At 48.7% G+C, this 14,159-nt stretch overlaps 1 protein-coding gene across 1 annotated transcript in view; it reads right to left on the reverse strand.

Annotated features, from left to right (window-relative positions):
* Positions 1-14,159, reverse strand: part of LOC126538748 (uncharacterized) — a 217,530-nt gene that overhangs the window by 84,919 nt on the left and 118,452 nt on the right. The window contains exon 3 of the mRNA XM_050185483.2: positions 11,858-12,048. Within this exon, the coding sequence (XP_050041440.1) occupies positions 11,858-12,048 (191 nt within the window). The remainder of the gene's footprint in view (positions 1-11,857; positions 12,049-14,159) is intronic.

Genomic DNA, 14,159 nt, shown 5'->3' on the forward strand with positions numbered 1-14,159 from the left:
AACGCAGATAGCACAACGGCGCAACTCAAAGCGCATTCGCCGCACACGAACGCTGCCAAAAAAGCGCAAACGCCGTGTCGGGCGTCCAAAGTCGACGACGAGAGAAATATGCGCGCGGAGAGAACGGGCCATTTTCATTTACAATCGCCCCGGTCGGATTCTTCTAATAACAGTCATGAACGTTCTCCATAACCCAGGGACCACCCGCGTCAAGCGGAACTCGTGCTCGGGACCGCGTTACTCGCACAACTCGAAGGGAAGGTTAAACGAGCGGCGGCCATATATGACGGCAAAGCCAAATATGAGCGGCACGAGAATTACACAGTGCAGGGCTCACAGTTCTCCCGCATACCGGCGCGCAAATCGCCGCGCCTACGGAGCTCGGCATTCGGTTTCTGCGAAGAGGAGGAGAAGGCGACAATTAAATCGCAGCCGCGGAGACCGGTCAAGGCGGCCATGTTATTGGGGACCCGCCATGCAGCAGCTAGCCAGAAGCAAACGACAATGCGCGCCATTCACGTAGCAGACGACAGAGACGACGCTCGGCAAAGCGGACGAAACGCGCAACATCGCAGCCCGTAGCGAATCTTTGTCGTCTGCTATTTCATCTACCGCTGTTGCAGCGCCAGCGGCGGCGAACGGTGACCCTTCTGGAGTGTAGCGGAAACCCGCGTGTGATAACAAAATGCGAAGGGGATAAGCAGTTTAAAAAAAAAGTAAGAACAATTCGACCTTAGGGGCCCGGAGAGCACGTACGCACCGAAAACAGATACCCAATTTCGCGTTTTGTTTTGCTCCCAGTTAATGGGCTCGAATTATTTATTACGCCGAACCCTCTCGCCCTGTGCAAACCGATGCTCGGAGGTATTAAAGGAAAACGCGTGAGCGTAGGCCCCCTTGAAGAATAAGCGATGATGGAGAAACGCAGTACGTGCTGCCATCGAGCGGGCAGAGAACAACACCCATGCTCGGAGCGTTTCTTTCCTCTAAGTATAGTGCGTCGACGTCGTCGGCTCGTTGGCGCAGCCGAGAGTCGAGCCTGGCTACAATCAAGCCAAATCGAGTGATTGAGGGTGGAGGAAGAGGGGAAGTGGTAAGCGAACTCCGAGAGAAGTAGCCAGGAGAGATACGGAGGGTAAATTCGACGACGGCGCCCTGTTAAGGCGAAAGAAGCTTGTTTGGTCACGGCCGTTACAGACGTCGTGGACGCAATTATCTGGCTCATTATTTCAACGATCCGGCCATTCCCAGCGCAAGGGGCGCGTAAGGTTCGTGGTGCGGCGGCGAAGAAAGAAAGAAAGAAAGAAAGAAAGAAAGAAAGAAAGAAAGAAAGAAAGAAAGAAAGGAAGAAAGAAACACTGCTGAAGCCAGTTAGGGGGCAAACGTATGGCGGCTTCGCAAGAAAGAGCACGGCGCCGAAAAAAGAAAAAGTGGGATAATAAATAACGAAAGGAAACCTGGCAGACGGAGTCCGCAGGATGTCGCTCTGTAGAGCAAGCAGACGACCAACAGACGACACCCACGAAAAAATGTTGCAGGGGCATTTCGGGTAACCTATCCGCGCTTTCCCTCTGGAAAGCCTCCTTGCCACTCTTGAGTTTCTTCATTGCTCCTCCGCGTGTGCGCACTAAATTTTTATGTATGTCCGCTCCCGTCTTCGCCAGCCCTTACTACTACACGGGGAGAGCTGCGTAGTACAAACAGGAGGTGATTTGAAGCTAAATGGCGCGTCGGATGCATTTATTTTCTTCGTGCCTTGCTATAACTGACTGGACTGCACTAGATACATGTGAGCGCAGAAAATGACTTCTCTCTCTCTCTGATTTTTTTAATTGCGCTGTCCCTACATTTCAATGCATCACGTTATGCTTATTTATTCCAAACAGATCCTTTTATTTTAACGTCCTGTGGCAGACAACGCGCTTCTTATTTATGGGCTGGCTCGCATAGGAGACTGGCAGATATTACCCGCTCAACAAACAACAATGCATGCTCACTTAATTTACAACACTGTTCAGAAAGTTACTCTCACTAACTACACTATTATTCATTCCAGGGTATATGTTGCTGTTCCAGGACAGAAAGCGAGCTGCGCATGAAGCCACATCGGCTTAGCGACAATTCCAAAATTTACATCCCTTTCGAAGTAGCCTTACAGCATACGTGTCTCGTAATACGCCGATATTTAAGCTATAGCTTTGTCCCGTATAGCGCAAGTATGTTTGTTTTTCTATTCTTCTCTGCGGCTTCACCACTTAATTGAAATGCCAATGTATTTACTTCACATATTGCGGACTCTTCTTGCGGAGTTGAACAGAGCCTCAACATTCCTACAGCACAATGATGTTTTCATTTGCGCGTATCTTCAAATTCGCACGTGCGATACCAACGCTAGCGTTATTGATTAGGAATTAAGATAGCAGAGTTCGATTACTGGATTAGTAAACCTGCAACATGGAAATATGCCGCAAAACCAATGCATATAAGTGCAATCCACATGCGGATGCAGAGCTGTGTCCTTACGTACAGGTAACGCTCGTCAAAGTTATCTTCGCTGTAAAGGTACGCTCAAAGAAAGGGAAAAAACGGAAAGAAAAACAAGCGGTACATTTTACATCGGAAAACATAATGAAAGAAAGCGCTAAAGAACAAGTCCAATAATAAGAAAGACAGCTAATAACAACGAGCAAATATTTAACTTCCACATTGCACTATCTCGTTTCTTCCTGTTTTCACGTTCAATCTAATACAGCCAAAGAATGTCACAATTGTCCACATGACATGTGTTCAATTGCCGAATAATTCCTTTCGGGGGAAATTGTAAACAATAAGGTCGACGCACGCAACATGACTGCAACGCCCCGTCTCTTTCCTCGCCTTTAATTCATTACATTTCTGCGGAAGATAATGAAGCACAATATTATCATTGAAAGAGGAGATGGGATTTCTGCGCGGTTCCACTAAGCGGCTCTGCGTTTGATCGCGCAACCGGAAGAGCTTAACGCACGACCGCAACTTACGTGACACGCTTTTCCACAAAGCGCGTCTGAATTTCCTTCTCGCGCGACACACATTTTAGCCGGCCTGCCGAAATCGGTTCAAACGAAATCTCGAGCGCAATCGCTCTCGGGGGGGAACACGGAAAATCAATTTCTGCATCCGGGAGCCACGTGTAATGACGCATCGGAAAATTGCCGACCTCTTGCTGCATGCGTTTCTAGAGTTCGTCGCACGGTTTAGCGTGCCGTAATTTTGGCGCAGCGACGCTTGGTGCGCTGTAATATGCCAGAGCACGGGCCAAGGTCGCCGGGGACGATATAGAGGCCTCGGGCCTTAAAAACGCCAGAATTAAATGATGGCAACAAGGCGGGTGGGGGGGTTGGGGGGGGGGGGGGGGGGGTGAGGGGTAATCTTCCGTACTTACGCTGTCCGTATGGCGTGCTCAAGCAGGGCCTCACGGGGCGTTTCTGATGAAGGCAAAGTTTGTTTTACTCTGAGGGTGATGTTTAGTCGAGCATCGGGCGATTGAAATTTTGAGGTCTATGAAACCACGCGGCGTTTATGTTGCCCGCTTAGATCGAGCTTGGTAGGCGCAAACAATGTAGACACAGAGGAAGGGTAACGAGTATCAATGGTTTTGTGTTCGTTTAGTTGATAGCGAAAACAAAAGAAAGTGGGCAATCAGTCGCATTAGACTAGCTGCGCTGATGGTACTCCTTTTCGCTTGAGAACATTAATATATAACCCTCGGATAATTAGCTGTTCGGTGACTACGTCTTGGCGGCATCATAAGTAATCAAGACTACACAACCACTGTCAGCTTTCCCCTCGTTTGCTATTTTTATTTTAGTTCTAGTTTCTGTACCACAGCAATTATTGCAGTGCAGCGTAGGTCGGCCGCATGCGACGTTAAGGTCGGTATCAAGTCCGAAATATAGAAAAGCTAGCTTTACAGCTTCCATCAAAATTTTCCTAAGCGCCCGCGTTGCCAAGTCGGTGAAACGGGCTGCCCTGCGCCAGTATAGAGCCGATGCAGAATACAAAAACATGCGTCAGTTATAGAGGGGACTCCAGAGGTGCTGAGCTTGGTGCAGTGAAACGTTTGAAAAGGCTCGGGTACAGCGAAGGAATTGCGCCGCATTTGATGAAGGTGCTTGCAAACCCTGAAATAGATATCTGGCAGCGGCAAACAAGATCCCTAGCGCTTCGGAAGCGATGTGGGAACTGCCCCATGCAATTTTACTGTCTTTGATTTAAAGGTTGCGCGGATTTACTTACATCTGCGAAGGAATACTACCATTAGTTTTTGTTTTAAGCCTGTAATACAGGCCTTCTTAGTTCAGAAAGCTGTTGAACCGGGCATCAATGCATTTGAGGAGAAGGTTTAGTATGCTTCCCGGTTGTCCCATTGTTATAGACAGAAGTGTCGGTGTCTGTACGTGTGTAAACGAGTGCCGACTACTTGCAGAGTGAAAGATGCGCAGAAGGAGCGATGTATTCTAACGACAAACAGTACGAATACTGAGCCTATTAACTGCGATTACAACAGCTAGACGGACCATCACTGTTCCCCTTGCATGAACTGCGTCTGTTCCCCTCAGTTGTATACCGTGTGTCCCAACTAACGTTAGCCAAGCCTTTCAACGAAAAAAATAAATTGACAAGCACTGGTGCGAGATACAATTTTAAGAACTACAGTGTTCGCTAGTCAACCGTTTTGACGGCGGGTCACCGTAAGTCTTGCAATCATAGCTCGTATCATGTCTGTTTTCTTAGTTTTTTTCTCCTTTCTTTTCCTTTCTTTGTTTTCTTTTTCGTAGAAGAACTAGGCTAACATTAGCTGGGACACCCTATATACGGCTGTCACACACACCTAAAGAACGTCAAAGGTAAGCTTTTCGTATTTGAGAAAAAAAACTATATGAATAAGAGAGAAAGAAAACAGGAGCTTGCCTACGCGACCACAATCCGCGTAATCATTGACTGTGCTGTCCTTTCCACCGGGCGGCTATGGGGGCATTATGTCCCGCTGTAGTTGCCATCATATAGATGCCCATATATAGCAGTGTCGTAGGCCACATATAGTGAAAAGAGGCCTCCCCCCCCCCAACCCCCGAAAGCGATACGATTGCAAAAAAGGGCGACGGGACGATTCCTCTCCTACAATTCACATTCAGTAATCCATCCCTTGTGTAAAAGATGTGGATGCGTAAACATAAGAAATAATACTAATTTTATTAGGGGATTGTTCCCGATCGGGCAGTTGTGTAAGTCAATTAGGCAATGTATATCTGCACACTAGCCGTTAAACAATGTATCTTTGCGTGCCTTAGTAGCCGGGTGCTGTGTTTATTGATGTGCATAAGCGAGCACCGAGAGTTCGCCTACTGTTCGTCTTTCTGGTGTTCGTCTGTTTTTCGAGCTCGCTTTCTTTTTTCCCATATCTCAACGCTTACCTACTCAACCAGCATCGCTTGGCAGGGTCATTACGAGTCACGCCCGGCAGGTCCGTATATATGAACGTGGGCTTGTGCCGAGAGTTTCCTTGCGTACTATTCCGGTACCTGCGCTACTCACCAAGCGTGTAATGAGCGGCATTTTTCGTCAGCGAAGAGAGTGGGGGAACAAGGGCGAGAAATGACAGCCTGCCGATCCCATGGTGATCTATTGAATGCTCTCCGCTTTGGGTTTTATCGGCCACGTGACCCGGGCATTAAGCAACTGCACTCTTCGTGGGACGTTCGCGGAATGTGTGCATGTGCGCTTCTGGTGGGAAAGGAGAGCAGAAAACCGGGGACTGATCCAGACCCTAGCAAGCACGGCTGCTGGTGGCCCGGTAGGATTCCTTGGAAACGGAGTACTGCCAAAGGTTAATTATATAAAGCGTTCATATAAAGCCTTCAAATTCAACACACACACACACACACACACACACACACACACACACACACACACACACACATATATATATATATATATATATATATATATATATATATGCGTGCGTGTTCTGATACCGTCTGTCAGCTAAGTCGACTGCCATAGCTCATACCCACGCAAGATGGAGGCTACAAGCGCTCAGCAAAGTGAAGCGAACAGTGCGTACATTTATTGAAATTGATGATTATGATACAACACACAGCACAACATACGTTTCAATAAAGAACAAGCTCAAGACAAGCGTCCGAATCATTAATAAAGCATTTCATCACCGCCTCAGCAAATGTAGTGGTCGTTTTGCAACTGGGCATTCAGGTTGATGAGGAGCGATAAAGGTAGATAAGGGTCGGATGACCTTCGAAAAGGTTGATAACGGCCAGTGAGGGTTGATAAGGGTTTATACCGGCCGGATCAAGTTGCATGACATTGATAATGACACCGGGCTGCGCGGAGATGAGCAAGTGGCACAATGCTTAAGCATACTTAGACATCTTGAAGGGGCAGCGCAATAAGACGAAGACAGAAGGCAGGAACACACAGGACAGCGCGGAACTCACAACAAACTTTATTCGCGCCTTATTAGTCTTATTGTGCTGCCCCTTCAAGATGTTCAACCAGTACCAACTCGCCCAAATGTCGATCCTTATACTTAGACAACTTCCCAGAGGAGTTCCTGCGTGATTTTCTTTGGGTGCCGCAGACAATTATGCTGAGAAATATGCACCATCCTTGTTCACCAAGATAGTGCGAATTTCCCACACCCGTCCGTGGAGGGCGCTCCGAACGCGCAAGTAGAGCCGTGACCGGTGCAGCACGTATAGGACGTGGAACCAACCGCTTTCGATAAGAGGCTAACCGCGTGCACCACTGCTTGGGTTATCGCACCGCGTATGGTATAGTCTATACGGCTGCGGCGGCAAACGACACGCGTAACGCTCAACGTCCCGTGACCACATCCGAAAAGCGTGCGCGCTCGCTCCTGTTGGTGCTTTGCGCGGGTCGTAGATACGACTCACTCCACTTGGCGGTTCTCTATTTAAACTGAGTTAACGGCCGGTTGAACGCGCCTCAAAAAAAAAAAAAAAAAAAAAAGAAAGAAAAAACGTGCCATGGAGGAAACTGACTCGAGTGCTACGTACTCAACACTCGAAACGGGCGCTGATAAGCTCGCGGACTTCCCGATGCTCTTTTTATTATATGTATATATATGTTATTTTATTTCACGAAGCGTTGTACGGCTATAGCGCCTTCTCTGCTACCGAGCTGTGGAGGCACGCGCTCATAGAGCTAGAGAGATTTGAGCCACGACGCCCCTACACGCTCCGTCACAGCCCAAAGATTGCGCTTCTTCGTTTGTGAGCGGTGAATAGATTTAAAGGGTGCAAACAATAAAGCGAACGACCATACGGTACGGCTGCCGTATCATGGTTTCAAGTGCCGAGGCACACGCAAGCATTTTGTGCCGCCAGCCGTAGCTGAAAATAATAATAAAAACGTAATAACTAAGAGTCTTTTTCTTGTGCGTGTGTGAAGCGTGAGCAAAGGGCGCGTGCGCATACGCATGCAGCGGCACGCGTTTGCAGAGCGGAAAGATTGGATGTGTAAGGACGCGCGAATGCTTTTCATTTTCATTTTATTCTTGTATATCACTAACTGCGTTCTCGCGAGTTCTTACGAAGTGTTCTAAAAGCGGCAAGCCGGAAAATAACGAATGAACGTAGGTCTATATTTATTATTTTATGGCTCCTGAATCGCGCTCCAAAAAGCCGTTCTGTAAGGTTCACGTGCTAGCCGTTTGCGGGTGGTTTGGGCCAGTCGCTCACGTGCGGTCTGTCCCTGCTTGAATTGTTTTTCTCGTAAAGGGCTCATTTTTTTTTTCTCGAGAACGACTACATCAGAGCCCCACGGCATCTGCGCCACCCGTTTTCAAAGCGCACCTCTCCTGCAGTGCTGAATGAGATCGAACGATGCTGCTGGCGTCGGAAGTGTCTTGTGGGTTTCTTATACACACGACCCGAAGATTACACCGATGCAGCTGCGCAGAACGAACTTATCGCGGGCCACAAAAGTTTTGTGGGCCCTGTTGCGTGACGTCATGCTTCTCGGGTGAAGGTTCTGCGTCCCCGAACATGGCGCGACAGATTCATGCACGACCCACAGCTGCCGCTGCTTCGGCTGTTGGTCCAACTACCGTGACATCATGGCACGGAAAGCACAAAGCTCGTATTATCTGAAGAAAGCTTGAAAATGACTCACCGAGCTCGTCTTCCACCATTTGGTGTCCTTTATTATAGGAGCAGTGACACATATTTTCTAAGTACAAACTGTAGACCGCATGTTTGCCAAAACGATTTATTGACGGACGGCCGAACCGAGGAAAGAAGCATCCATACTTAGATGCAAGCCTCCTCAAGACTACGATGCCTGAAACGACAACAGCGCCAAGTGCTATTCAGCAGTGTAGTATTGGTTATAATATAAGAACGTGGTTTAAGCGGTCTGCGGTTTCTTTTTGATATCGTTCTTTCCCAACGCGGACGCCTTCAGCACAGACGTTCTAATTCGTCTTTTCTTTTTAATTTGGTCTGGTATGTATGAGTGATACTTCCACGGTGATACGATCGAACACGTCGGTGCCTTAACTTGGCATGCGGAAATAATATGTCCCAGTGTATTTCGCTTTCGTCTTCATTAAGACAGGACAGCAGACAGAAAACAGGGCAAATCGAAACGTACCAGAAGTCTTCACCAAACAGATGATCACCAGACAGAAGTATGCGGAAGCAAGAGGAGTGCTAACTTATGCCTGCTAAAGAGAGAGCATAGAGTATATACAGACGCTAATGGGAAGGGGCAAAGTTGAATGCCCGTAACAATGTAAATTGAGCACTTATTATTCCCACGAGTTGCGTTACTGATTTCAATGGGTTGTGTGCTTCCAAGTAAAAAAAGAAGTCTCCATAAGCTGCAGACGACATGCAGAAGGCACGCGCTAGCGCGCCGTCTGCTACTCAAATGCACAGAGAAGGAGTTGGTCTCGGAGAACTAGCCTCATTGTCGTAGACGGTGCATGTAGGACCGCCGCTCATTGTGCGCGTTTCGCCGAAGGCCCGGCAGCAGCATATACACACGTACGCGCCAAACAAGCTGGCGCAACGATTACGACGGTGGCGAAAGAAAAGGATCTGCTTAGCACGTGCGATTTCAGCGAGGCTAGCAATTAAACCTCGTACCTCGCGCGTAACCCGGGTTCAAGGCTGCTTGCATACACGGAGAACCGTACAGAATGTACGCATAAGAGGGATACATCACGGCAGCAACGTGATGGCGTCCCTAGTTGTCTAAGTGCTTTCCTGGGATACTTCCTATAGCCAGAGGCAACAAAGGCTCACAGCATTATGCGCAGATTCACGCGCGCTTGTTTGTTTGCGTGTGCGTGTGTGTGTGTGTGTGTGTGTGTGTGTGTGTGTGTGTGTGTGTGTGTGTGTGTGTGTGTGTGTGTGTGTGTGTGTGTGTGTGTGTGTGTGTGTGTGCGTGCGTTGGTATAAGTACCGTGTAAGAAAGCTTTACCGTAAGCTATAGTTGGCCAGACACATAATTATTATTGCGAAACAATTAGGAAATGCATTAAAATATATAAACATATGCAAGTATTATGGCTTTGTTTGTGTGTGTGCGCGGGCGTCAGTGTGGGTGTGTGTGTGTGTGTGTGTGTGTGTGTGTGTGTGTGCGTGTGCATGTGCCTGCGTGTTTGAATGTTCGTATGTCTGCATACATGTACGTGTGCGTTTGCACGCCAGCGTGCGTGCGTCCGTGTGTTTGTGTGTACATACGCGTGTGCACGTGTGTGCGTGTGTGTGCGCGTGCGTGAATATGTGTGCACATGCGTTATAGCATGCATGCGTGCGTGTGTTTGCGTGTGTGTGAGTGCGTGACAGCGGCAACTGTATAGTTGCACAGAGCTAAGAAGCAGTTGTTCAGCAAATCGCCCTCTCAAGTAATAGCAGTCATTTCGGCCAGAACTACAAGAGTAGTATGTGCTACGCCATCTTTGTAATAAAGATGGCGGCCCACCGCACTGGGTCGCACCGCGGGAACAATGGCTACAGCAAAACTCTGAGACCTAAAACGGTTTTGCAGCCTTCGAAATCACTGGTTGCGGGAACAGAGCGCCCGGGAAAAGAGGTGCATCAAGCTAACAAGGTGTTTCCTTAGGGATTCGTGGAACTCCCCTACAGCGAGGATAAAAACCTGGGTCTAAGGTCGTTCTCGAAACACTGATAAGGAAAGGCTTGCATGCTTCTAATATTCTTTAGCACAACCCCCGAAACAACACGCGGAAGTGAGGAATTTTTGAGAAGCCCGACGTGAACCCAAGGGAATCGGTCGGCAACGACTCGTTGAAACCTTGACGCGCCGTCTGCGCCGCACAGAAGATGGCAGACGATGGGCGGAAAATGGTCGGAAAAGGGGCTTCGGCCGCGCCTTCGCCGCTGGCATCACAGGCAAGCCCTGTCGCTCAAAAAAGTCACGGGTAAGAGAAAAGCGACCCTCTAAACATAGCCGCCGATCGCTGTTGCTTTTTTTTCTTCTTTGCAACACGTCACGAACGACGTCTGCAACACCCGCGCACGCGTCACGATGAGCGTCGCGCGCGAATGCGCGAAAAGAGCCGTCTGCTCCCGCGCCCCGCACCAGAAATTTCTCGCCGAGCTTCTAGTAGACGGCGCTGACGAAACGTGCCTGTCTTTAGTGCCGGCCAAGACGGCGTTCAAGAAAGCAGGACTTACGGCGATGCTACCCGGTGTTTAAGGTGGGCGGAGGAAAACAAAGGGCAGCTCGCGGTTCCTTCCTCTGATCTCTTCTGTGCGAGCTCGCACGCGAGCAGGCGAGAGCGTTCAGGAAATGTCTCAATAGAACGTCTGCCGGCACCTCATAGAGTTTTGCAGAAGGCATGATCAGACGCGTTTATCTATCAGTCCAGCGGGGCGAGTAAAACAAAGAAAGCCATGCTCCCTGAGTGATGTGAGGGTTAAAGAGCTTCTTCAAGAAAGCGGGCTTCAGCATGGCGGCCCATGGTAAAGAAACACGTCCGGGATTTCACGGCTGACAGAAGGCGTCGTGCATCGTGCGCAGACAACGGAAAAGACGGCTGGCATCATCTGCTTCGGCACCTGTTGAAGATATCACGCAGTTTTCTATAGCAACGAAGGTGGTGATTAGGTGGTGAGGTTACTTTTTATCGGACGTTGGCGTACTGGGGAGGAAAAAGACGAATAAATGCGGGACCATGTTATTGCGTCGTCGGAAAACGCGACAGTTGAGCATTCTGCTAAGCAGGCAGAATGCTCACCGAGATTAAACGTGTCTGGCACGTCAAAACCGCGATACATGCCAGACACGTCTCTCTCAACTGGATTCTGATGGTCGCGACGACGATGCCTGCCTCGGAACTCGTCGCAATGATTTTGTATGCACAACTTCAACGTCGCGTACTTTGATAAGAAAATCTCGATGTTCTCGTCCTAACTTTAGCTTTTCTTCTTTTTATTTCTAGTTTCTATTTCAAAAATATACCAGTCATTTTTTTTCTTCGTTTTCCTCACACCGATCCTTGCATGGACACTCTAGCGGTCGCTGATTGATTACAAATCTCCCACGCCAGAAATGACAGTTGGGACTTTCTAAGCAACATTGTCCAAAGCGATGCTTTAATTATCGACAGACACCACTTCAATCTGAAAGGACGGCGAACGCACTCTTAACGTGCATTCATCGCAAATACGCGCTACGGCGATGCAAATGCCTCGTATCTCTACGTGACATCACCGTGAGAAAGATGGAGTTGGTGGCGGACGAAGCTGAAAAAGCGACTACACACACTGGGCAGCACTGCGCCCACAATGACGTCACTCACCTGTACGCGTGATTCGATGAGGTCTAGCCGCATGGCGAGGGCCTCCCTCATGAAGACGTCCGGGTAGTGACTGGCCTCGAACGCCTTTTCGAGCTCCTCCAGCTGCCAGCCGTTGAAGTTGGTCCTCGTCCGCCGCCGCTTGCCGCTGCCGCCGTTGCTGCTGCCGCCATCTTTGTCTGACTCTGCGGCGTCTGCAATCGAAGACAGACGATACAGACTGTCGGCATATTGCCATTGATCCACAGTGATATGCACAAAAATTAGCCAGCCTAATAATGTAAACCATACTACAGATATTCAAGATGGCGCTGTTAGCGTGCCGCTAATTATCAGTTGCGTGCCTCAGTTCTGTAAGAGACCTCCGTTACGTCCAATCAACGGCACGCCGATGCTAGTTTCGGAGAAAGACGCCAAATGCGAAACTCGCGCACTTCGTAGCTCCTGTGCGACTGCGATACGATTCCTTTGATTGCGCACCTTTGATTGCAGTGCCTTCAAGAGCGGCTCTAATTAGAGATCACGTGAAAGTGACACTAAATAGAAAGCGCTACACCGATAAACTACTGTTTCAAAACTTTATTTTCGTTTTTCGCAGCAAGAGGTTGATTACTTGAAGAGAAAAGGGAGGTTGAAGTTCCAGTTTCGTAATTTCGCGCTGTAACCCCGCGCCGGTACGTCAGATTAAAGTCATACATTTGAAAGCCTTTCGTTCGTATTTGCACCCTCTGTGCCTCACTAAAGTTTCTGAAGTTTGGTAGTTTCAGTGCTTCATTCGTTTCGAATATACTGTATTACATTTTTACCGATAAAAGCTCAACTATAATCCCGAGCAGGTATGCACCGTCAAAATCACTGAATTTACTGCGGGTTGGTCCAGCATAAACGTGGCGTCGCAAGCAGTCTTTTATTTTTGCTCTTTTTCAGGCTTATCTAGCCTCTCTCTTCTCACGGTGGGGGTGGCTTTTCGGGTATTGTAGAGGGGTAATGCAGCTCAAATTATTTTGCTCCTTAGTGATTCTTTAAAGTCCTTATCGCATATCTTATGTACTGGTGTCAGGATCGAGCCATCAAGGACCAGTCTGATTACACAGTGTCGCAGTTTAGCCCAGTTTTGATAACACAATTCTGCGACCAGCCTGCAGTTCACCATTAAACGTCCCCGCTTTGTTGTAACCAAGCATATTTCCCTTTGCTGTTGGTGCAAATTTTCGGCAGCAACGTTATGCCACTGTCGGAAATTTACACCGGCAGCGAAGTAGAGCACACTTGATTGATTACCTCTGTGTTCGTATGTTTGAGCTCTGTGCTACCAGGTGGCTGCACCGTGCAAGCCGTGCACGTTAATTGTGCCTCCGCTCATCCGGTAAAACGCCTAGTCTATTTGATCATATGTTCTGGCTGTGCCCCAACCAAAGGGCTTCGGATCTCAACAGTGAGGAGGACTGGAGTCGGCGCATATCCAGCGAAGTCCTCCAAGATCAACTCCTGGCCGTCCGGAGAGCTCACGACATCGGGAAAGCCTTTGGCCTACCGGTGCCTACGTGGGCGGAGCCACCGACTTAGCCTGGGGGCTTGTGCCCTCGGACCCTAGTTTCTCTGGACTAAAATAAAGTTCTTGCCATGCCATGCCATGCCACTTGCGTTTATCCGAATACCGGAATACCGGAGTCTCTATAGCTAGACAGTCCACCCCTGAAAAGTGATTGATCATCCAAGGAACGCTAATCGCAGTGTTAAAGAAGAATAGCCGGATACAGCGCAAACGTAGTTGTCGGGCACAAAGATGGTGCCAAAGCTGAAAGATCAGATTACGTCAGAGATCGGCGTACCTCTCTTCAATACGATGACAGATGTCTAGCGAGAGCCTAGGTGATGCTGCACAGGTTAGAAATTGATTACGTGGCTGCTTATCTTTAAACGTTTTCGACGCAAGTGTTTGATTCGCTAAGTTCTCTTTAGAATGAAACTGTGTAGGGGAGTTCCACGACGGTTCCTGCGCGGCGGCGTGCTCTGTTATTATACGTCAACCATACAAATAGCAGCCAACAACGCCGCCAGCGTCGGAGCCCAGAAGCAGCCACGTGACCAGAGCCCCGTGTGACCATGTGACCATGAGCCATGTGACCAGAGCAGGCGGAGCCGGACGCCGGCGTCAGTACAAAGGGGTCAGCATAAAGAAGCATGGTTGGGTGAGTATATAAGTACTATGTACAGCACATGCCGAACCGTTAGAAAAGACACGGATATTACAAAGCAAGTTCACTGGATATAAGTGATGGTGTATGCAAAGTATAAGCAAAGC

The sequence above is a fragment of the Dermacentor andersoni genome, chromosome 8, assembly GCF_023375885.2.
Source record: "Dermacentor andersoni chromosome 8, qqDerAnde1_hic_scaffold, whole genome shotgun sequence".
In the NCBI taxonomy this organism is placed as follows: domain Eukaryota; kingdom Metazoa; phylum Arthropoda; class Arachnida; order Ixodida; family Ixodidae; genus Dermacentor; species Dermacentor andersoni.